The sequence below is a fragment of the Anolis sagrei genome, chromosome 13, assembly GCF_037176765.1.
Source record: "Anolis sagrei isolate rAnoSag1 chromosome 13, rAnoSag1.mat, whole genome shotgun sequence".
NCBI lineage: Eukaryota > Metazoa > Chordata > Lepidosauria > Squamata > Dactyloidae > Anolis > Anolis sagrei.
In genome coordinates this window covers 7,847,954-7,871,824 of record NC_090033.1, presented here as the reverse complement: position 1 = coordinate 7,871,824, position 23,871 = coordinate 7,847,954, and the positions used below count along the sequence as shown (strand labels likewise).

Sequence of the window (23,871 nt, the reverse complement as noted above, 5' to 3'; positions counted from 1 at the left end):
GCATCCCTGACAGATGGCCATTCAGCCTCAATAATAATAATAATAATAATAATAATAATAATAATAGAGTTTAAGAAGGGAGGAAGGAGAAGAAAGGAAGAAAGAAATAATAATAGTAATAATAATAATAAAGTTGGAAGAGACCACAATGCACCATCTAGTCCAACCCCTTCTGGAAGGCAGAAAAAAAACACAATAAAAGCATCCCTGAGAGATGGCCATTCAGCCTCAATTAATAATAATAATAATAATAATAATAATAGAGTTTAAGAAGGGAGGAGAAATAATAATAGTAATAATAATAATAATAATAATAATGCTGGTAGAGACCACAATGTGCCATCTAGTCCAACCCCTTCTGCTGGGCAGGAAAAGCACAATCAAAGCATCCCTGACAGATGGCCATTCAGCCTCAATTAATAACAATAATAATAATAATAATAATAATAATAATAATGTTGGAAGAGACCACAATGCGCCATCTAGTCCAACCCCCTTCTGCCAGGCAGGAAAAGCACAATCAAAGCATCCCTGACAGATGGCCATTCAGCCTCAAATAATAATAATAATAATAATAATAATAATAATAATAATAATAATAATAAAGTTGGAAGAGACCACAATGCGCCATCTAGTCCAACCCCCTTCTGCCAGGCAGGAAAAGCACAATCAAAGCATCCCTGACAGATGGCCATTCAGCCTCAAATAATAATAATAATAATAATAATAATAATAATAATAATAATAAAGTTGGAAGAGACCACAATGCGCCATCTAGTCCAACCCCCTTCTGCCAGGCAGGAAAAGCACAATCAAAGCATCCCTGACAGATGGCCATTCAGCCTGAATTATTATTATTATTATTAATAATAATAATAACAATAAAGATGGAAGAGACCACAATGCGCCATCTAGTCCAACCCCTTCTGCCAGGCATAAAAAGTCACAATAAAAGCATCCCTGAGAGATGGCCATCCACCCTCAATTAATAATAATAATAATAATAATAATAGAGTTGGAAGAGACCACAATGTACCATCAAGTCCAACCCCTTCTGCCAAACAGGAAAGGCACAATCAAAGCATCCCTGACAGATTAGCTTTGATTGGACTTTGAGGCAGAGAGTTCCACTGCTGAACAGCTCTTCTGACAGTCAGGAAGTTGTTCGTAATGTTCGATGGACTCTCCTTTCCTGTCATGGGAACTCTGTTGAGTCCTAGTTTCCAGGGCAGGAGGAAACATTTGGGTTTGGTCTCTTAACCAGCCCCAGATCCACCCCATAGTAGCCTGGATTCCTTTTGGTTCTCCTTCCAGAAGGGAGAATGGGGCTTTGACCTGGAGTAACCCCGCCACTCTCCCTGCGGCGCCCACAAGGTGGCGCTAGCTCGGAGTCCAGCGCCTTGAGCTGGGGGCTCTGGAGGGAGAGGGAACTACATCTCCCAGCAGGCCTTGCTTCTCTCTCTCATTGCCTCTGCAGCCGGGAAGCAAAGGAAGTGGGCAGAGAGGGAGGGTCACCTGCTCTGCAGGCTGGCCGGGCATGAGAGGCGGTGGGTGAGATGTAGAGCACTGGAACTTTGAGATAGATAGATAGATAGATAGATAGATAGATAGATAGATAGATAGATAGATAGATAGATAGATAGGAGATAGATAGATAGATAGATAGATGGATAGATACCTCTCCTCTGTTCCTCCCTTCTATCTTTCCTCCTCTCCTTCCTTCCTTCCCTCCCCTCTCTCCCTCCTTTCCCTTCCTTCCCTCCCTCCTCTCCTTCTTTCCTCCACTCCTTCCCTCTTTCCTCCTTCGCTTCCTCCCTCCCTTTACTTCTTCCTCCTCTCCTCTATCCCTCCCTTCTTTCCTTCCTTTTTTGCTCTCTCCCTTTCTCCTTCCTTCTTTCTCTCTTTTCTCCCTCCCTTCTTCCCTCATCCCTCCAATTTATTTCCTCCCCTCCTCCCTCCCTCCACTCCTTCATTCCTCCCTTTTTCCTGTCTCTTCACTTCTTCCCTTCTTACTCCCTCCCTTTCCACCTTCCCTCATCCTCCTCCCTTCCTTCTTCTTCTCTCCCTCATCCTTCCCTCTTCTTCCCTCACTTCTTCCCTTTCCACCTTCCCTCCTCTTCCTTCCTTCCTTCCTTCCTTCCTTCCTTCTCTCCCTCATCCTTTCCCTTCCCTTCCTTCCTTCCCACCTTCCCTCCTCTTCCTTCCTTCCTTCTTCTCTCCCTCATCCTTTCCCTTCCCTTCCTTCCTTCCCACCTTCCCTCCTCTTCCTTCCTACTTCCTCTCCCCCTCATCCTTTCCCTTCCCTTCCTTCCCACTTTCCCTCTTCTTCCTTCCTTCTTCCTCTCCCCCTCATCCTTTCCCTTCCCTTCCTTCCCACTTTCCCTCTTCTTCCTTCTTCCTCTCTCCCTCATCCTTTCCCTTCCCTTCCTTCCCACTTTCCCTCTTCTTCCTTCCTTCTTCCTCTCTCCCTCATCCTTTCCCTTCCCTTCCTTCCCACTTTCCCTCTTCTTCCTTCCTTCTTCCTCTCTCCCTCATCCTTTCCCTTCCCTTCCTTCCCACTTTCCCTCTTCTTCCTTCCTTCTTCCTCTCTCCCTCATCCTTTCCCTTCCCTTCCTTCCCACTTTCCCTCTTCTTCCTTCCTTCTTCCTCTCTCCCTCATCCTTTTCCTTCCCTTCCTTCCCACTTTCCCTCTTCTTCCTTCTTCCTCTCTCCCTCATCCTTTCCCTTCCCTTCCTTCCTTCCCACTTTCCCTTCTCTTCCGTCCTTCCTTCCTTCCTCTCTCCCTCACCCTTCCCTTCCTTTCCACCTTCCCTCCTCTTCCTTCCTTCCTTCCTTCCTTCCTTCTTCCTCTCTCACTCATCCTTTCCCTTCCCTTCCTTACTTCCCACTTTCCCTCCTCTTCCTTCCCTCCTTCCTTCCTTCCTTCTTCCTCTCTCCCTCATCTACTCCCTTCCCTTCCTTCCTTCCTTCCTTCCCACTTTCCCTCCTCTTCCTTCCTTCCTTCCTCCCTCCCTCCCTCCCTCCCTCCCTCCCTCCTTCTTCTCTCCCTCATCCTTTCCCTTCCCTTCCTTCCTTCCCACCTTCCCTCCTCTTCCTTCCATCCTTCTTCCTCTCTCCTTCATCCTTTCCCTTTCTTCCTTCCCACTTTTCCTCCTCCTTCCTTCCTTCCTTCCTTCTTCCTCTCTCCCTCATCCTTTCCTCCTTCCCTCCCCCTCCCTCCTCTTCCTCCTTCTCTTCCTCCCTTCTTTCTTTCTATCTCTTCACTTCCCCCTTCTTCCTCTATTCCTTCCTCCCTTCCCTTCCTTCTACCTTCCCTCTTCTTTCCTTCCTTCCTTCCTTCCTCCCTTCCTTCTTTCTCTCTCCCTCATCCCCCTTCCTCCCTCCCTCCCTTTCCACCTTCCCTCCTTCTTCCTCTCTCCTTCATCCTTCCCCCTCCCTCCTTCCATCTCTTTCCTCCTTCTCTCCCCCTCCCTCTTCTTCCTCCTCCCCCTCCTTCATTCCACCCTTCTTTTTTTCTATCTCTTCACTTCCCCCTTTCCACTTCCCTCCTCCTTCCTTCTTTCTTTCTTTCTTCCTTCCTTCTTACTCTCTCCCTCATCCTTCCCCCTTCCTTCCTTTCCACCTTCCCTCCTCCATTTTCCTTCCTCCCTCCCTCTCTCCTTTCTCTTTCCTCCCTTCATTCCTTCCCTTCCTCCACTCTTCCTCTCCTCCCTTCCTTCAATCGTTTCTTCCTCTCTCCCTTATCCTTCCCTCCTCCCTTCTTTCTTACTATTTCCTCCTTCCCTCCCTCCCTCCCTCCCTCTTCTTCCCCTTCCCTTCTTCTTCCTTTCCCCTTCCCTCCTTCCTCTCCTTCATTCCTCCCTTCCTTCTTCCTTTCTATTCCTTTTCCTTTCTCCCTCCTCCTTCCCTTCTCCCTTTCCTCCCTTCGTTCTTTCCCTTCCTCCCTTCTTCTTCTCTTTCCCTCCTTCTCTCCCTCACCCTTCCCTCCTTCCTTCCTTCTTACTCTTTCCTCCCTCCCTCCTTCTCCTCTCTCCCTTCCCTCCTTCCTTGTGTTTGAGGAGAAGGTGTGGACATGTGCGCAGGGGCCTCTCCCTTTGGGGCCACGTATGGCAACACAGCAATCGGCCCCAGAGCAGAACAGGGGCCCCTTGCAAGGATCCTGCTTTGCTGGTAGGAGTGAGGGGCAAAGGGGTGGCGGGAGAGGGGAACTGGATGCACTGGTTGTACTGGTTGTACTGGTCTGGCCCGAAAGCCGGCTCTCCTCCCGGATGCTCCTTGCTGCCCGGTGTTGACATGGAGCGCAAGTGTGTTCCTCTTCCCTGAGCAAACAGGATCTCTCCATCAGCTGCAGCAGCATGAGGAAGTCTTCCTGCCCAATGGGACAACACTTCCTCAATGCACCCGAGTTCGGGAAGGAAGGGGCCAGAGGGCCTGCCTGACCCATAGAAGGAGGCCCAAGCGGGGTCACAACAGGGCAGGCGGCTCAAGGCGCTCTAGGCTCAGGCTGTTGTTGTTGTTTGTCCTTCAAGGGGAAGTGACCTCTGGCTCTTCCTCTTCTGTCCTCAGGCGGCACCTCTCTCCAGGGCGGCAACCAGCCCACTGATATGACCCTCCCGCAGGAGCCCCCCGGAAGCCCCATGGTGAGTGCACGGTTCTCGGCTTGCGTGGCTTGAGCGGCTTCCTGAGGTCAAAACCCATACGAGGGTCTTGCTCTTGATTGTGGACCCTCCAGAGGGGATGCTTTGGGGGGCTGCGGGCACACCTGGGGATTCTCTCCAGACTCATTCCCTCCTTCCTTCCTTCCCTCTTTCCTTCCATCTCTCCTTCCTTCTTCCTTTCCATCCTTCCTTCCTTCCATCCTTCTTCCCTTCCATCCCTTCTTCCTTCTTCCCTTCCTTCCGTCCTTCCCTCTTTCCTTCCATCTCTCCTTCCTTCTTCCTTTCCTTCCATCCCTCCTTCCTTCTTCCCTTCCTTTCCTCCTTCCTTTTTCCTTCCTTCCTTCCCTCTTTCCTTCCACCTCTCCTTTCATCTTCCCTTCCTTCCTTTCCTACTTCTTTCCTTTTTCCTTCCCTCTTTCCCTCCATCTCTCCTTCCTTCTTCCCTTTCTTCCTTTCCTCCTGTCTTCCTTTTTCCTTCCTTCCACCCCCTTTTCTTCCATCTCTCCTTCCTTCTTCTCTTTCTTCCTTTCCTCCTGTCTTCCTTTTTCCTTCCTTCCATCCCCCTTTTCTTTCATCTCTCCTTCCTTCTTCCCTTCCTTCCTTTTTCCTTCCCGCTTTCCTTCCATCTCTCCTTCTTTCTTTCCTTCCTTCTTCCTTTCCTTCTTTCCTTCCTTCCATCCCTCTTCCCTTCCATCCCTTCTTCCTTCTTCCCTTACTTCCTTTCCTCCTTCCTTCCTTCCCTCTTTCCTTCCATCTCTCCTTCCTTCTTCCTTTCCTTCCATCCCTCCTTCCTTCTTCCCTTCCTTTCCTCCTTCCTTTTTCCTTCCTTCCTTCCCTCTTTCCTTCCACCTCTCCTTTCATCTTACCTTCCTTCCTTTCCTACTTCTTTCCTTTTTCCTTCCCTCCATCTCTCCTTCCTTCTTCCCTTTCTTCCTTTCCTCCTGTCTTCCTTTTTCCTTCCTTCCACCCCCTTTTCTTCCATCTCTCCTTCTTTCTTCCCTTCCTTCCTTTTTCCTTCCCGCTTTCCTTCCATCTCTCCTTCTTTCTTCCCTTCCTTCCTTCCATCTTTCCTTCCTTCTTCCTTTCCTTCTTTCCTTCCTTCCATCCCTCTTTCCTTCCATCTCTTCTTCCTTCTTCTCTTCCTTCCTTCTCTTCCTCCTTCCCTCCATCCCTCCTTTCTTCTGTGCTTCCTTCCCTCCATCCCTCCCTCCTTCCTTCCCTCTTTCTCTCCTTCCTTCCTTCTGTCCTTCTTTCCTTCTTTGCATCCCTTCCTTCTTCCATCCATCCTTCCTTCCTTTTCCTCCTTCCCTTCCTTCCTTCCATCTTTCCTTCCTTCTTCCTTTCCTTCTTTCCTTCCTTCCATCTCTTCTTCCTTCTTCTCTTCCTTCCTTTTCTTCCTCCTTTCTTCCATCCCTCCTTTCTTCTGTGCTTCCTTCCCTCCCTCCTTCCTTCCCTCTTTCTCTCCTTCCTTCCTTCTGTCCTTCTTTCCTTCTTTGCATCCCTTCCTTCTTCCATCCATCCTTCCTTCCTTCCTTTCCTTCCTCCTTTCCCTTCCTTCATTCTTTCTCCCCTTCCCTTCTTCCTTCCCTTCTTCCATCCATTCCTCCATCCCTTCCTTCCTTCCTTCCTGCAGGAGGTCCTTGGCTACCAGAGGAAGGCCTGGAAGGTGGCCCTGTGCCACGCGGCCTCGGCGCTCTCCGTGGGGCTCCCGCTGCTGCTCTTCCACTGGAGGCCCCGCCTGGAGGTCCAGGCCAAGGGAAGCCGGTGCCCACTGCGCCAGGCCCACTGGGTGGTCATCCGGGTGAGTAGGAGGGCTTTGGGGTTATTCTGCGTGGTCCACGCTCTTGTTACATCCCGGATAGATTACTGCAACGCACTCTACGTGGGGTTGCCCTTGAAGACTGTTCGGAAACTTCAATTCGTCCAGCGGGAGGCAGCCAGATTGCTCACCGGAGCGTCATACAGGGAGCATCCCACCCCTCTGCTACGTCAGCTCCACTGGCTGCTGATCCAATTCCGAGCACAATTCAAAGTGCTGGTTTTGACCTACAAAACCCTATACGATTCCGGCCCAGCGTATCTGTCTGAACGCATCTCTCGGAGTCTGAGATCCTCTGGGGAGGCCCTGCTCTCGTCCCCGCCTCTGTCACAAGTGAGATTGGCGGGGACGAGGAGCAGGGCCTTCTCAGTGGTGGCCCCTCACCTATGGAATTCACTCCCCGGGGATATCAGATCAGCAACAGGCGTTTGGGCACTCTGGCAGTTGAATAAGGGACTGTGATGATGGATAGGAGTTGGACAAGGTGGAACGAAATATGAACTCTGAGTTGGTGAACGCTGTGTCTGAGATTGGCTATTGATTGTGTGATATACTGTTGTTTTTAAGTGTTGACTATTTAATTGTTGGTTTTATATGTTATTGTATTTGTGTAGGCACCAAGATGTGCCTTTTGTAAGCCGCCCTGAGTCCCCCCTCGGGGGTTGAGAAGGGCGGGGTATAAGCACACCAAATAAATAAATAAATATTATTATATAATCATATTATTATACAGGGTTAGTCAAAATGCATAGGCCAATAAGCCATTCAATTGAATGGCTTATTGGCCTAAACATTTTGACTAACCCTGTATTCTATATATATGTTAGCCCCAGCTTCTGCCAAACTAGCAGTTCGAAAACATGCCAGTGTGAGTAGATCAATAGGTACTGCTCCGGTGGGAAGGTGACAGCACTCCATGCAGTCCTGCCAGTGACCTTGGAGGTGTCTATGGACAACGCCGGCTCTTCAGCTTAGATTATTCTGCTTATTATGATTTTCAGCATTATTATATAATCATATTATCATATCTATACCTATATATTGTACACCAGGCGAGAGGACCCACCGAGAGGCAGATAAGAATAATTATAATAATTATATTTGTATTATATTACAGCATTATTATATATCATATTATAATATAAATATTGTCGAAGGCTTTCATGGCTGGAATCACTAGGTTCTTGTGGGTTTTTTCGGGCTATAGAGCCATGTTCTAGAGGCATTTCTCCTGACGTTTCGCCTGCATCTATGGCAAGCGTCCTCAGAGGTTGTGAGGTCTGTTGGAAGTAGGAAAAATGGGTTTATATATCTGTGGAATGGCTGGGGTGGGGCAAGGAGCTCTTCCCTGCTGCAGTTAGGTGTGAATGTTTAGCTGATCACCTTCATTAGCATTTGAAGGCCTGCCTGAGCCTGGGAAAATCTGTTGCTGGGAGGTGTTAATCTGTGCCTGGTTTTTTCCTCTCTGTTGTTTAGCTGTTATAATTTTAGAGTTTTTTTAATACTGGTAGCCAGATTTTGTTCATTTTCATGGTCTCTTCCTTTCTGTTGAAATTGTCCACATGCTTGTGGATTTCAAAGGCTTCTCTGTGTAGTCTGACATGGTGGTTGTTGGAGTGGTCCAACAGAGAGGAAAAAACCAGGCACAGATTAACACCTCCCAGCAACAGATTTTCCCAGGCTCAGGCAGGCCTTCAAATGCTAATGAAGGTGATCAGCTAAACATTCACACCTAGCTCCAGCAGACAAGAGTCCTTTGTCCCACCCCAGCCATTCCACAGATATATGAACCCATTTTTCCTACTTCCAACAGACCTCACAACCTCTGAGGATGTTTGCCATAGATGCAGGCGAAACGTCAGGAGAGAATGCCTCTAGAACATGGCTCTATAGCCCGAAAAAACCCACAAGAACCTAATATAAATATTATTTTAGTAATAGTATCATACAATACTTTCGTTGTTATTATTACTATATTATAGTTAGTATGGATAATATATACTTCTATATTATTATATTAGTTATTTATTTTATATAACATTATATATATAATTACAATTACACTATGTAACAGAATTTGAAAGAAAATCCTGTTCCTGGTTTGAAAGTGCTATTTCCTGTTTTACTGTGCAGTACTTACAATGAAGCAAATACAGGGTTAGTCAAAATGCATAGGCCAATAAGCCATTCAATTGAATGGCTTATTGGCCTATACATTTTGACTAACCCTGTACTATGATATTTCAGATTTTACTAGCTGTCCCCTGCCACGTGTTGCTGTGGCCCAGTCTGTTGATCTGGAAAATAAAATAACGAGAAAGTGTTGGTTTCTAATCTATGTAATTTCTTTCTGCTTGTGGGTAAACAGTATTTCTTGTTGTTTCTTTGTCAGTGTTGATGTGGAGATTGTCTGGTTTGCTCACCCTGGAACATGCAAGATATCATTGTCCTTCTTTAAGGGTCTCTTTGAAATCTAGGATACTATATCTGTGTGTGTGTGAATCATATCTATCTACCTATATCGATGGCTGGATGGCTCTCTGTCAGGAGGGCTTTGATTACGTTTTCTTGTTTTGATGAAGGGAGTTGGACTGGATGGCCTTAAGTATTTTCTGTTGGTCATGGGGGTTCTGTGTGGGAAGTTTGCCCCAATTCTGTCGTTCGTGTGGTTCAGAACGCTCTTTGATTGTAGGTGAACTATGAATCCCAGTGCCTACAACTCCCAAATGTCAAGGTCTATTTCCCCCAAACTCCATCTGTGTTCATATTTGGGCATATTGAGTGCTTGTGCCAAGTTTGGTCCAGATCCATCATTGTTTGAGTCCACAGTGCTCTCTGGATGTAGGTGAACTACAACTCCCAAACTCAAGGTCAATGCCCACCAAACCCTTCCAGTATTTTCTGTTGGTCATGGGAGTTCTGTGTGCCAAGTTTGGTCCAGATCCATCATTGTTTGAGTCCACAGTGCTCTCTGGATGTAGGTGAACTACAACTCCCAAACTCAAGGTCAATGCCCACCAAACCCTTCCAGTATTTTCTGTTGGTCAGGGGAGTTCTGTATGCCAAGTTTGGTCCAGATCCATCATTGTTTGAGTCCACAGTGCTCTCTGGATGTAGGTGAACTACAACTCCCAAACTCAAGGTCAATGCCCACCAAACCCTTCCAGTATTTTCTGTTGGTCAGGGGAGTTCTGTGTGCCAAGTTTGGTCCAGATCCATCATTGTTTGAATCCAAAGTGCTCTCTGGATGTAGGTGAACTACAACTCCCAAACTCAAGGTCAATGCCCACCAAACCCTTCCAGTATTTTCTGTTGGTCAGGGGAGTTCTGTGTGCCAAGTTTGGTCCAGATCCATCATTGTTTGAGCCCACAGTGCTCTCTGGGTGTAGGTGAACTACAACTCCCAAACTCAAGGTCAATGCCCACAAACCCTTCCAGTATTTTCTGTTGGTCAGGGGAGAACTGTGTGCAAAGTTTGGTTCAATTCCATTGTTGATGGAGTTCAGAATGCTCTTTGATTGTAGGTGAACTATGAATCCCAGTGCCTACAACTCCCAAATGTCAAGGTCTATTTCCCCCAAACTCCATCTGTGTTCATATTTGGGTGTATTGAGTGCTTGTGCCAAGTTTGGTCCAGATCCATCATTGTTTGAGCCCACAGTGCTCTCTGGATGTAGGTGAACTACAACTCCCAAACTCAAGGTCAATGCCCAACAAACCCTTCCAGTATTTTCTGTTGGTCAGGGGAGTTCTGTGTGCCAAGTTTGGTTCAATTCCATTGTTGGAGTTCAGAATGCTCTTTGATTATAGGTGAACTATAAATCCCAGCAACTACAACTCCCAAATGACAAAATCATAATTTTTGAGTGATGGTCACTCCTTGTGTTGTGAGATGTTTTGTTGCCAAATTTGGTGTGATTTCGTTTGTTGGTTCTTTTGTTTTTAAGGTACTCATTATGCACAGAGCATTTATATATATAGAGTCATAGAATCAAAGAGTTGGAAGAGACCTCATGGGCCATCCAGTCCAACCCCATTCTGCCAAGAAGCAGGAATATTGCATTCAAAGCACCCCCGACAGATGGCCATCCAGCCTGTTTAAAAGCTTCCAAAGAAGGAGCCTCCACCACACTCCGGGGAAGAGAGTTCCACTGCTGAACGGCTCTCACAGTCAGTACACACACACACACACATATGTGTATATATTATGTTATGGAGCCCCTGGTGGTGCAGTGGGTTAAACCGCTGGGCTGCTGAACTTGCTGACCAAAAGGCCGCAGGTTCGAATCCGAGAGCGGGATGAGCTCCCACTGTTAGCCCCAGCTTCTGCCAAACTACCAGTTCGAAAACATGCCAATGTGAGTAGATCAATAGGTACTGCTCTGGTGGGATGGTAATGGTGCTCCATGCAGTCCTGCCAGTGACCTTGGAGGTGTCTATGGACAACGCTGGCTCTTCAGCTGAGAAATGGAGACGAACACCAGCATCCCAGAGTCATGTCAGGAGAAACCTTTACCTTAAATATAATATAATATAATATAATATAATATAATATAATATACAATACAATATATAATATAATATAATATAGTAATTATTATTCCTATTAGTTTAGCTGTCCTGTTGGATTAGGTCCTCTATAAGGATAAACATTAGAAGTCGTCATAGAATCATAGAATCATAGAATCCTAGAGTTGGAAGAGACCTCCTGGGCCATCCAGTCCAACCCCATTCTGCCAAGAAGCAGGAATATTGCATTCAAATCACCCCTGACAGATGGCCATCCAGCCTCTGTTTAAAAGCTTCCAAAGAAGGAGCCTCCACCACACTCCGGGGCAGAGAGTTCCACTGCTGAACGGCTCTCACAGTCAGGAAGTTCTTCCTAATGTTCAGATGGAATCTCCTCTCTTGTAGTTTGAAGCCATTGTTCCACGTCCTAGTCTCCAGGGAAGCAGAAAACAAGCTTGCTCCCTCCTCCTCCCTGTGGCTTCCTCTCACATATTTATACATGGCTATCATATCTCCTCTCAGCCTTCTCTTCTTCAGGCTAAACATGCCCAGCTCCTTAAGCCGCTCTTCATAGGGCTTGTTCTCCAGATCTTTGATCATCCTAGTCTCCAGGGAAGCAGAAAACAAGCTTGCTCCCTCCTCCTCCCTGTGGCTTCCTCTCACATATTTATACATGGCTATCATATCTCCTCTCAGCCTTCTCTTCTTCAGGCTAAACATGCCCAGCTCCTTAAGCCGCTCTTCATAGGGCTTGTTCTCCAGATCTTTGATCATCCTAGTCTCCAGGGAAGCAGAAAACAAGCTTGCTCCCTCCTCCTCCCTGTGGCTTCCTCTCACAAATTTATACATGGCTATCATATCTCCTCTCAGCCTTCTCTTCTTCAGGCTAAACATGCCCAGTTCCCTAAGCCGCTCCTCATAGGGCTTGTTCTCCAGACCCTGGTTTTCTTGTTGGAGTTGAGGAATGGTCCCACTGGAAAAGGCATGAGGATGTGGCTGGACTGCAACTCCCATCACCCTTTGTCATTGACCTCCAAACTCCCCCAGTACATAAGCCTGGTGCTGATGGGTTCGATCCAGATCTATTGTCAGTGGGATTACTATTGTTGTTGTTGTTATTTCCCAGGATCAGTTTGGGCAAGACTTCACGGCCCGCGTTCAGGAGGAGCAGGTGGAGGCCGGCAGGTGAGTCCCGATTTGGGGACAGGGCTGACCCTCTTCCTGCTTCACCGGGACTCTTTGGCGAGGCTCCTTTTCTCTCTCTTTTGAAGCCTGGAGGCCAGAGGTGGGGACCACGACGGGCGGAGCAGCATCGCCGTCGGAGTCCACGGCGAGGACGAGGAGGGCCGGGACACGGTCAGGCTCCGGCCGAAGGAGGATGAGGAAGAGGTGGGTCTCCCCTTTCCATTCCCGTTGCCTCTCGTCCTTCGTCTTTTCCCCTCCAAACTTCCTTGTGCTCTCCTCTCGACTGACCCTTCCATTTCTCTCTCCAAAAGACCACCGTCATGCGCTACTACGTCTTCGAAGGACTGCGCTACATCTGGATGGAGAAGCGGCAGGCCTTCTGCAAAGCCAGGTCAGGCTGCTTTCGAGTTCGTTCTCAAATACCAAATGTCAAGATATACCCAACCACAGCGCTCCATGCTGTCATGTCCGCCACATGACCTTGGAGGTGTCTAAGGACAACACCGGCTCTTTGGCCTCAAAATTGAGCACCAACTCCCCGAGTTGGACACGACTGGACTTAACGTCAGGGGGAAACTTTTACCTTACCTTACCCAATATGCCCAAAATTATTATTATTATTGCTACTTCCTGATTGTAATTGTAATCATAATGTAAATATGTGAAACGCAGGATGTATTTTCATTCACCAAATTTGGCACCAATACCCAACCACAGCGCTCCATGCTGTCATGTCCGCCACATGACCTTGGAGGTGTCTAAGGACAACACCGGCTCTTTGGCCTCGAAATTGAGCACCAACTCCCCGAGTTGGACACGACTGGACTTAACGTCAGGGGGAAACTTTTACCTTACCTTACCCAATATGCCCAAAATTATTATTATTATTGCTACTTCCTGATTGTAATTGTAATCATAATGTAAATATGTGAAATGCAGGATGTATTTTCATTCACCAAATTTGGCACAAATACCCAACAACAGCGCTACATGCTATCATGTCCGCCACATGACCTTGGAGGTGTCTAAGGACAACACCGGCTCTTTGGCCTCGAAATTGAGCACCAACTCCCCGAGTTGGACACGACTGGACTTAACGTCAGGGGGAAACTTTTACCTTACCTTACCCAATATGCCCAAAATTATTATTATTATTGCTACTTCCTGATTGTAATTGTAATCATAATGTAAATATGTGAAACGCAGGATGTATTTTCATTCACCAAATTTGGCACCAATACCCAACCACAGCGCTCCATGCTGTCATGTCCGCCACATGACCTTGGAGGTGTCTATGGACAACACCGGCTCTTTGGCCTCGAAATTGAGCACCAACTCCCCGAGTTGGACACGACTGGACTTAACGTCAGGGGGAAACTTTTACCTTACCTTACCCAATATGCCCAAATTTGAACACTGGTGGGGTTGGAGGGAGAATTGATGTCATTTGGGAGTTGTAGTTGCTGCTGGGATTTATAGTTCACCTACAATCAGAGCATTTTGAACTCCACCAATGATGGAATTGGACCAAACTTGGCACACAGAACTCCCATGACCAACAGAAAATACTAGAGAGGCTTGAGGAACATAGACCTTGAGTTTTGGAGTTGTAGTTCACCTACATCCAGAAAGCACTGAGGACTCAAACAATGATGGATCTGGACCATTGATTATGTCATTTGGGAGTTATAGTTGCTGGGATTTATAGTCCACCTACAATCAGAGCATTTTGAACTCCACCAATGATGGAATTGGACCAAACTTGGCACAAAGAACTCCCACGACCAACAGAAAATACTGGAGAGGCTTGAGGAACATAGACCTTGAGTTTTGGAGTTGTAGTTCACCTACATCCAGAAAGCACTGTGGACTCAAACAATGATGGATCTGGACCATTGATTATGTCATTTGGGAGTTGTAGTTGCTGGGATTTATAGTCCACCTACAATCAAAGAGCATTTTGAACTCCACCAATGATGGAATTGGACCAAACTTGGCACAAAGAACTCCCATGACCAACAGAAAATACTGGAGAGGCTTGAGGAACATAGACCTTGAGTTTGGGAGTTGTAGTTCACCTACATCCAGAGTGCACTGAGGACTCAAACAATGATGGATCTGGACCATTGATTATGTCATTTGGGAGTTGTAGTTGCTGGGATTTATAGTTCACCTACAATCAGAGCATTTTGAACTCCACCAATGATGGAATTGGACCAAACTTGGCACAAAGAACTCCCATGACCAACAGAAAATACTGGAGAGGCTTGAGGAACATAGACCTTGAGTTTGGGAGTTGTAGTTCACCTACATCCAGAGTGCACTGAGGACTCAAACAATGATGGATCTGGACCATTGATTATGTCATTTGGGAGTTGTAGTTGCTGGGATTTATAGTTCACCTACAATCAGAGCATTTTGAACTCCACCAATGATGGAATTGGACCAAACTTGGCACAAAGAACTCCCACGACCAACAGAAAATACTGGAGAGGCTTGAGGAACATAGACCTTGAGTTTTGGAGTTGTAGTTCACCTACATCCAGAAAGCACTGAGGACTCAAACAATGATGGATCTGGACCAAACTTGGAACACAGAACTCCCCTGACCAACAGAAAATACTGGAAGGGTTTGGTGGGCATTGACCTTGAGTTTGGGAGTTGTAGTTCACCTACATCCAGAGAGCACTTTGGATTCAAACAATGATGGATCTGGACCAAACTTGGCACACAGAACTCCCCTGACCAACAGACAACACTAGAAGGGTTTGGTGGGCATTGACCTTGAGTTTGGGAGTTGTAGTTCACCTACATCCAGAGAGCACTGTGGGCTCAAACAATGATGGATCTGGACCAAACTTGGCACACAGAACTCCCCTGACCAACAGACAACACTAGAAGGGTTTGGTGGGCATTGACCTTGAGTTTGGGAGTTGTAGTTCACCTACATCCAGAGAGCACTGTGGGCTCAAACAATGATGGATCTGGACCAAACTTGGCACACAGAACTCCCCTGACCAACAGACAACACTAGAAGGGTTTGGTGGGCATTGACCTTGAGTTTGGGAGTTGTAGTTCACCTACATCCAGAAAGCACTGTGGACTCAAACAATGATGGATCTGGACCAAACTTGGCACAAGCACTCAATATGCCCAAATATGAACACAGATGGAGTTTGGGGGAAATAGACCTTGACATTTGGGAGTTGTAGGCACTGGGATTCATAGTTCACCTACAATCAAAGAGCGTTCTGAACCACACGAACGACAGAATTGGGGCAAACTTCCCACACAGAACCCCCATGACCAACAGAAAATACTTAAAACCATCCAGTCGAAAATGAAAAATACCAACGAAAAATACTGGAAGGGTTTGGTGAGCACTGACCTTGAGTTTGGGAGTTGTAGTTCACCTACATCCAGAAAGCACTGAGGACTCAAACAATGATGGATCCGGACCAAAGTTGGCACGGATACTCAATATGCCCCAATGTCAACACTGGTGGAGTTTGGGGAAAACAGACCTTAGCATTTGGGAGCTACCGAGATGTATAGCACTCTGGCCATCAAAGAGCTCGGAAGGGTACGCGGGGGGCGGGGAGAAAGTCTGCACTCATGGCAAGGTCTCGCCCCCCACACCCTTCCTCACTCAGAAAGGCACGGGGGGCGGGCAGTCCTCCCTTGCCCATACGGCAAGGGTCAGCAGCCATTTTGGCTGGGGTGGGACCAACCAAGGCAGCTTCGCGACCCCCAAAAATGGCCCAAAGACCCCCCTGGTGGTCGCGACCCCCAGGTTGAGAACCGCTGCTCTAGTATCTCTGTCTCAACACTAGAGGCGAGGAGATCAAAATGCAATAGATTTATCAAGAAAAATGTCCATTTTGACTATTTCTGAATCATGGGTTTTGTAGTCTCAAATTGACGTGAACACACATGAAATCATTCTTTTCCCCTTTCTGCCTATAATTTCCTCCTCTCAACTTACCCTTCTGCTCTAGCGCCTTCTTGACTATTGAATAATCAAGAAAAATGTCACTTTTGACTGCTACTGAATCATGGGTTTTGTAGTCTCAAATTGACGTGAACACACATGAAATCATTCTTTTCCCCTTTCTGCCTATAATTTCCTCCTCTCAACTTACCCTTCAGCTCTAGCGTATTCTTGACTATTGAATAATCAAGAAAAATGTCACTTTTGACTGCTACTGAATCATGGGTTTTGTAGTCTCAAATTGACGTGAACACACATGAAATCATTCTTTTCCCCTTTCTGCCTATAATTTCCTCCTCTCAACTTACCCTTCAGCTCCAGCGCCTTCTTGACTATTGAATAATCAAGAAAAATGTCACTTTTGACTGCTACTGAATCATGGGTTTTGTAGTCTCAAATTGACGTGAACACACATGAAATCATTCTTTTCCCCTTTCTGCCTATAATTTCCTCCTCTCAACTTACCCTTCAGCTCTAGCGCCGTCTTGACTATTGAATAATCAAGAAAAATGTCACTTTTGACTGCTACTGAATCATGGGTTTTGTAGTCTCAAATTGACGTGAACACACATGGAATCATTCTTTCCCCCTTTCTGCCTATAATTTCCTCCTCTCACAACTTACCCTTCAGCTCCAACGCCTTCTTGACTATTGAATAATCAAGAAAAATATCAAGAAAAATGTCACTTTTGACTGCTACTGAATCATGGGTTTTGTAGTCTCAAATTGACGCAAACACACATGAAATCATTCTTTCCCCCTTTCTGCCTATAATTTCCTCCTCTCACAACTTACCCTTCAGCTCCAACGCCTTCTTGACTATTGAATAATCAAGAAAAATATCAAGAAAAATGTCACTTTTGACTGCTACTGAATCATGGGTTTTGTAGTCTCAAATTGACGCAAACACACATGAAATCATTCTTTTCCCCTTTCTGCCTATAATTTCCCCCTCGCTCAGCTTTCCCTTCTGCTCTAGCGCCTTCTTGACTATTGAATAATCAAGAAAAATATCAAGAAAAATGTCACTTTCGACTGCTACTGAATCATGGGTTTTGTAGTCTCAAATTGACGCAAACACACATGAAATCATTCTTTCCCCCTTTCTGCCTATAATTTCCTCCTCTCAACTTACCCTTCAGCTCTAGCGCCTTCTTGACTATTGAATAATCAAGAAAAATGTCACTTTTGACTGCTACTGAATCATGGGTTTTGTAGTCTCAAATTGACGCGAACACACATGAAATCATTCTTTTCCCCTTTCTGCCTATAATTTCCTCCTCTCAACTTACCCTTCAGCTCTAGCGCCTTCTTGACTATTGAATAATCAAGAAAAGTATCAACTCAATTTTGACTGTTTCCAAATCATGGGTTTTGTAGTCTCAAATTGATATTTACATTGCAGTGTTTTGGACGAGGGCTTGTCGTGTTCCGACCTTCACGACGGGCATCTAGGGCTGAGCGCCAAGGAGCAGGCCGCCAGGTGAGGAGAATCGTACGAATCCACCTCTCAAATGACCCGTAAATAAGGCTCTCTTCTGCAACCTTTACGCCTTGCTCACTGCTCTTCTACTTCCTTCAATGCTTTCTTCAGGAGGAAGCTCTACGGACCCAACCTCATCGACGTCCCGGTGAAACCGTACTTGCGGCTCCTGAAGGACGAAGTGAGTGGATCGGGGCCCGAAACAAGGGAGTCTTTCCTTTGCTTGAATTTTAGGGAGATAATTTCGCCCCAACAAAGGGAGTAAAGCCTTCAAAAACGGTAAAGTAGCAGCAACAGCAGATCGAAGCTTCTTGAGTGTTAGCAGTAGAGCCATTGAGCTCCAGCAATTTACAGCAGCAGAGTCAAGCTGTGTAAAGTTAAATAGATAGGAAAGTTAGCACACAGGACCTAGCTATCTAACTCAGTCACTCACTCGAAGCAGACATCTTGCCTCTCTCCATGCTCACAGGAGAAGCTTCTTGAGCACAGCAGTAGAGCTATTGAGCTTCAGCAAGTACAGGAGCAGAGTCAATCTTTAAGTTCAAAGAACGATATATTTCTGGATAGGAAAGTTAGCACACAGGACCTAGCTATCTAACTCTCTCACTCACTCGAAGCAGACATCTTGTCTCTCTCCATGCTCACAGGAGAAGCTTCTTGAGCACAGCAGTAGAGCTATTGAGCTTCAGCAAGTACAGGAGTGGAGTCAAGCTTTAACTTCAAAGAACAATATATTTCTGGATAGGAAAGTTAGCACACAGGACCTAGCTATCTAACTCTCTCACTCACTTGAAGCAGACATCTTGCCTCTCTCCATGCTCACAGGAGAAGCTTCTTGAGCACAGCAGTAGAGCTATTGAGCTTCAGCAAGTACAGGAGCGGAGTCAAGCTTTAAGTTTAAAGAACGATATATTTCTGGATAGGAAAGTTAGCACACAGGACCTAGCTATCTAACTCTCTCACTCACTTGAAGCAGACATCTTGTCTCTCTCCATGCTCACAGGAGAAGCTTCTTGAGCACAGCAGTAGAGCTATTGAGCTTCAGCAAGTACAGGAGCGGAGTCAAGCTTTAAGTTCAAAGAACGATATATTTCTGGATAGGAAAGTTAGCACACAGGACCTAGCTATCTAACTCAGTCACTCACTCGAAACAGACATCTTGTCTCTCTCCATGCTCACAGGAGAAGCTTCTTGAGCTATCTAACTCTCTCACTCACTCGAAGCAGACATCTTGTCTCTCTCCATGCTCACAGGAGAAACTTCTTGAGCACAGCAGTAGAGCTATTGAGCTTCAGCAAGTACTGGAGCGGAGTCAAGCTTTAAGTTCAAAGAACGATATATTTCTGGATAGGAAAGTTAGCACACAGGACCTAGCTATCTAACTGAGTCACTCACTCGAAACAGACATCTTGTCTCTCTCCATGCTCACAGGAGAAGCTTCTTGAGCACAGCAGTAGAGCGATTGAGCTTCAGCAAGTACAGGAGCGGAGTCTAGCTTTAAGTTCAAAGAACGATATATTTCTGGATAGGAAAGTTAGCACACCGTACCTAGCTATCCAACTCAGTCACTCACTCGAAGCAGACATCTTGTCTCTCTCCATGCTCACAGGAGAAGCTTCTTGAGCACAGCAGTAGAGCTATTGAGCTTAAGCAAGTACAGGAGCGGAGTCAAGCTTTAAGTTCAAAGAACGATATATTTCTGGATAGGAAAGTTAGCACACAGGACCTAGCTATCTTACTCACTCACTCACTCGAAGCAGACATCTTGCCTCTCTCCATGCTCACAGGAGAAGCTTCTTGAGCACAGCAGTAGAGCTATTGAACTTCAGCAAGTACAGGAGCGGAGTCAAGCTTTAAGTTCAAAGAACGATATATTTCTGGATAGGAAAGTTAGCACACAGGACCTAGCTATCTAACTCAGTCACTCACTCGAAGCAGACATCTTGTCTCTCTCCATGCTCACAGGAGAAGCTTCTTGAGCACAGCAGTAGAGCTATTGAGCTTCAGCAAGTACAGGAGCAGAGTCAAGCTTTAAGTTCAAAGAACGATATATTTCTGGATAGGAAAGTTAGCACACAGGACCTAGCTATCTAACTAAGTCACTCACTCGAAGCAGACATCTTGCCTCTCTCCATGCTCACAGGAGAAGCTTCTTGAGCACAGCAGTAGAGCTATTGAGCTTCAGCAAGTACAGGAGCGGAGTCAAGCTTTAAGTTCAAAGAACAATATATTTCTGGATAGGAAAGTTAGCACACAGGACCTAGCTATCTAACTTACTCACTCACTCGAAGCAGACATCTTGTCTCTCTCCATGCTCACAGGAGAAGCTTCTTGAGTACAGCAGTAGAGCTATTGAGCTTCAGCAAGTACAGGAGCGGAGTCAAGCTTTAAGTTCAAAGAACGATATATTTCTGGATAGGAAAGTTAGCACACAGGACCTAGCTATCTAACTTACTCACTCACTCGAAGCAGACATCTTGTCTCTCTCCATGCTCACAGGAGAAGCTTCTTGAGTACAGCAGTAGAGCTATTGAGCTTCAGCAAGTACAGGAGCAGAGTCAAGCTTTAAGTTCAAAGAACGATATATTTCTGGATAGGAAAGTTAGCACACAGGACCTAGCTATCTAACTCTCTCACTCACTCGAAGCAGACATCTTGTCTCTCTCCATGCTCACAGGAGAAGCTTCTCGAGCACAGCAGTAGAGCTATTGAGCTTCAGCAAGTACAGGAGCGGAGTCAAGCTTTAAGTTCAAAGAGCGATATATTTCTGGATAGGAAAGTTAGCACACAGGACCTAGCTATCTAACTCAGTCACTCACTTGAAGCAGACATCTTGCCTCTCTCCTTGCTCACAGGAGAAGCTTCTTGAGCACAGCAGTAGAGCTATTGAGCTTCAGCAAGTACAGGAGCGGAGACAAGCTTTAAGTGCAAAGAACGATATATTTCTGGATAGGAAAGTTAGCACACAGGACCTAGCTATCTAACTCAGTCACTCACTTGAAGCAGACATCTTGTCTCTCTCCTTGCTCACAGGAGAAGCTTCTTGAGCACAGCAGTAGAGCTATTGAGCTTCAGCAAGTACAGGAGCGGAGTCAAGCTTTAAGTTCAAAGAACGATATATTTCTGGATAGGAAAGTTAGCACACAGGACCTAGCTATCTAACTCAGTCACTCACTCGAAGCAGACATCTTGTCTCTCTCCATGCTCACAGGAGAAGCTTCTTGAGCACAGCAGTAGAGCTATTGAGCTTCAGCAAGTACAGGAGCGTAGTCAAGCTTTAAGTTCAAAGAACGATATATTTCTGGATAGGAAAGTTAGCACACAGGACCTAGCTATCTAACTCTCTCACTCACTCGAAGCAGACATCTTGTCTCTCTCCATGCTCACAGGAGAAGCTTCTTGAGCACAGCAGTAGAGCTATTGAGCTTCAGCAAGTACAGGAGCGTAGTCAAGCTTTAAGTGCAAAGAACGATATATTTCTGGATAGGAAAGTTAGCACACAGGACCTAGCTATCTAACTCTCTCACTCACTCGAAGCAGACATCTTGTCTCTCTCCATGCTCACAGGAGAAGCTTCTTGAGCACAGCAGTAGAGCTATTGAGCTTCAGCAAGTACAGGAGCGGAGTCAAGCTTTAAGTTCAAAGAACGATCTATTTCTGGATAGGAAAGTTAGCACACAGGACCTAGCTATCTAACTCTCTCACTCACTCGAAGCAGACATCTTGCCTTTCTCCATGCTCACAGGAGAAGCTTCTTGAACACAGCAGTAGAGCTATTGAGCTTCAGCAAGTACAGGAGCGGAGTCAAGCTTTAAGTTCAAAGAACGATCTATTTCTGGATAGGAAAGTTAGCACACAGGACCTAGCTATCTAACTCTCTCACTCACTCGAAGCAGACATCTTGTCTCTCTCCATGCTCACAGGAGAAGCTTCTTGAGTACAGCAGTAGAGCTATTGAGCTTAAGCAAGTACAGGAGCGGAGTCAAGCTTTAAGTTCAAAGAGCGATATATTTCTGGATAGGAAAATTCGCACACAGGACCTAGCTATCTAACTCAGTCACTCACTCGAAGCAGACATCTTGTCTCTCTCCATGCTCACAGGAGAAGCTTCTTGTGCACAGCAGTAGAGCAACTGAGCTTCAGCAAGTTCAGGAGCGGAGTCAAGCTTTAAGTTCAAAGGATATATTTCTGGATAGGAAAGTTAGCACACAGGACCTAGCTATCTAACTCAGTCACTCACTCGAAGCAGACATCTTGCCTCTCTCCATGCTCACAGGAGAAGCTTCTTGAGCACAGCAGTAGAGCTATTGAGCTTCAGCAAGTACAGGAGCGGAGTCAAGCTTTAAGTTCAAAGAACGATATATTTCTGGATAGGAAAGTTAGCACACAGGACCTAGCTATCTAACTCAGTCACTCACTCGAAGCAGACATCTTGTCTCTCTCCATGCTCACAGGAGAAGCTTCTTGAGCACAGCAGTAGAGCTATTGAGCTTCAGCAAGTACAGGAGCGTAGTCAAGCTTTAAGTTCAAAGAACGATATATTTCTGGATAGGAAAGTTAGCACACAGGACCTAGCTATCTAACTCTCTCACTCACTCGAAGCAGACATCTTGTCTCTCTCCATGCTCACAGGAGAAGCTTCTTGAGCACAGCAGTAGAGCTATTGAGCTTCAGCAAGTACAGGAGCGTAGTCAAGCTTTAAGTTCAAAGAACGATATATTTCTGGATAGGAAAGTTAGCACACAGGACCTAGCTATCTAACTCTCTCACTCACTCGAAGCAGACATCATGTCTCTCTCCATGCTCACAGGAGAAGCTTCTTGAGCACAGAAGTAGAGCTATTCAGCTTCAGCAAGTACAGGAGCGGAGTCAAGCTTTAAGTGCAAAGAACGATATATTTCTGGATAGGAAAGTTAGCACACAGGACCTAGCTATCTAACTCTCTCACTCACTCGAAGCAGACATCTTGTCTCTCTCCATGCTCACAGGAGAAGCTTCTTGAGCACAGAAGTAGAGCTATTCAGTTTCAGCAAGTACAGGAGCGGAGTCAAGCTTTAAGTGCAAAGAACGATATATTTCTGGATAGGAAAGTTAGCACACAGGACCTAGCTATCTAACTCTCTCACTCACTCGAAGCAGACATCTTGTCTCTCTCCATGCTCACAGGAGAAGCTTCTTGAGCACAGCAGTAGAGCTATTGAGCTTCAGCAAGTACAGGAGCGGAGTCAAGCTTTAAGTTCAAAGAACGATCTATTTCTGGATAGGAAAGTTAGCACACAGGACCTAGCTATCTAACTCTCTCACTCACTCGAAGCAGACATCTTGTCTTTCTCCATGCTCACAGGAGAAGCTTCTTGAACACAGCAGTAGAGCTATTGAGCTTCAGCAAGTACAGGAGCGGAGTCAAGCTTTAAGTTCAAAGAACGATCTATTTCTGGATAGGAAAGTTAGCACACAGGACCTAGCTATCTAACTCTCTCACTCACTCGAAGCAGACATCTTGTCTCTCTCCATGCTCACAGGAGAAGCTTCTTCAGTACAGCAGTAGAGCTATTGAGCTTAAGCAAGTACAGGAGCGGAGTCAAGCTTTAAGTTCAAAGAGCGATATATTTCTGGATAGGAAAATTCGCACACAGGACCTAGCTATCTAACTCAGTCACTCACTCGAAGCAGACATCTTGTCTCTCTCCATGCTCACAGGAGAAGCTTCTTGAGCACAGCAGTAGAGCAACTGAGCTTCAGCAAGTTCAGGAGCGGAGTCAAGCTTTAAGTTCAAAGGATATATTTCTGGATAGGAAAGTTAGCACACAGGACCTAGCTATCTAACTCAGTCACTCACTCGAAGCAGACATCTTGCCTCTCTCCATGCTCACAGGAGAAGCTTCTTGAGCACAGAAGTAGAGCTATTCAGCTTCAGCAAGTACAGGAGCGGAGTCAAGCTTTAAGTGCAAAGAACGATATATTTCTGGATAGGAAAGTTAGCACACAGGACCTAGCTATCTAACTCTCTCACTCACTCGAAGCAGACATCTTGTCTCTCTCCATGCTCACAGGAGAAGCTTCTTGAGCACAGCAGTAGAGCTATTGAGCTTCAGCAAGTACAGGAGCGGAGTCAAGCTTTAAGTTCAAAGAACGATATATTTCTGGATAGGAAAGTTAGCACACAGGACCTAGCTATCTAACTCAGTCACTCACTCGAAGCAGACATCTTGTCTCTCTCCATGCT

At 46.1% G+C, this 23,871-nt stretch overlaps 1 protein-coding gene across 2 annotated transcripts in view; it reads left to right on the top strand.

The window, feature by feature from the left end:
- Positions 1-1,435: 1,435 nt before the first annotated feature.
- Positions 1,436-23,871, top strand: part of ATP13A2 (ATPase cation transporting 13A2) — a 59,331-nt gene continuing 36,895 nt past the window's right edge. Inside the window, exons 1-8 of one of the 2 annotated variants that reach the window (XM_067472717.1) lie at positions 1,436-1,547; positions 4,567-4,640; positions 6,292-6,459; positions 12,113-12,171; positions 12,258-12,375; positions 12,483-12,562; positions 17,568-17,645; positions 17,757-17,826. In XM_067472717.1, coding sequence (XP_067328818.1) covers positions 1,538-1,547; positions 4,567-4,640; positions 6,292-6,459; positions 12,113-12,171; positions 12,258-12,375; positions 12,483-12,562; positions 17,568-17,645; positions 17,757-17,826 — 657 coding nt within the window. In that variant the 5' untranslated portion in view covers positions 1,436-1,537. Of the gene's footprint in view, positions 1,548-3,624; positions 4,171-4,566; positions 4,641-6,291; positions 6,460-12,112; positions 12,172-12,257; positions 12,376-12,482; positions 12,563-17,567; positions 17,646-17,756; positions 17,827-23,871 lie in introns of those variants that run through there. The other variant, XM_060758832.2, reaches the window with a different exon arrangement.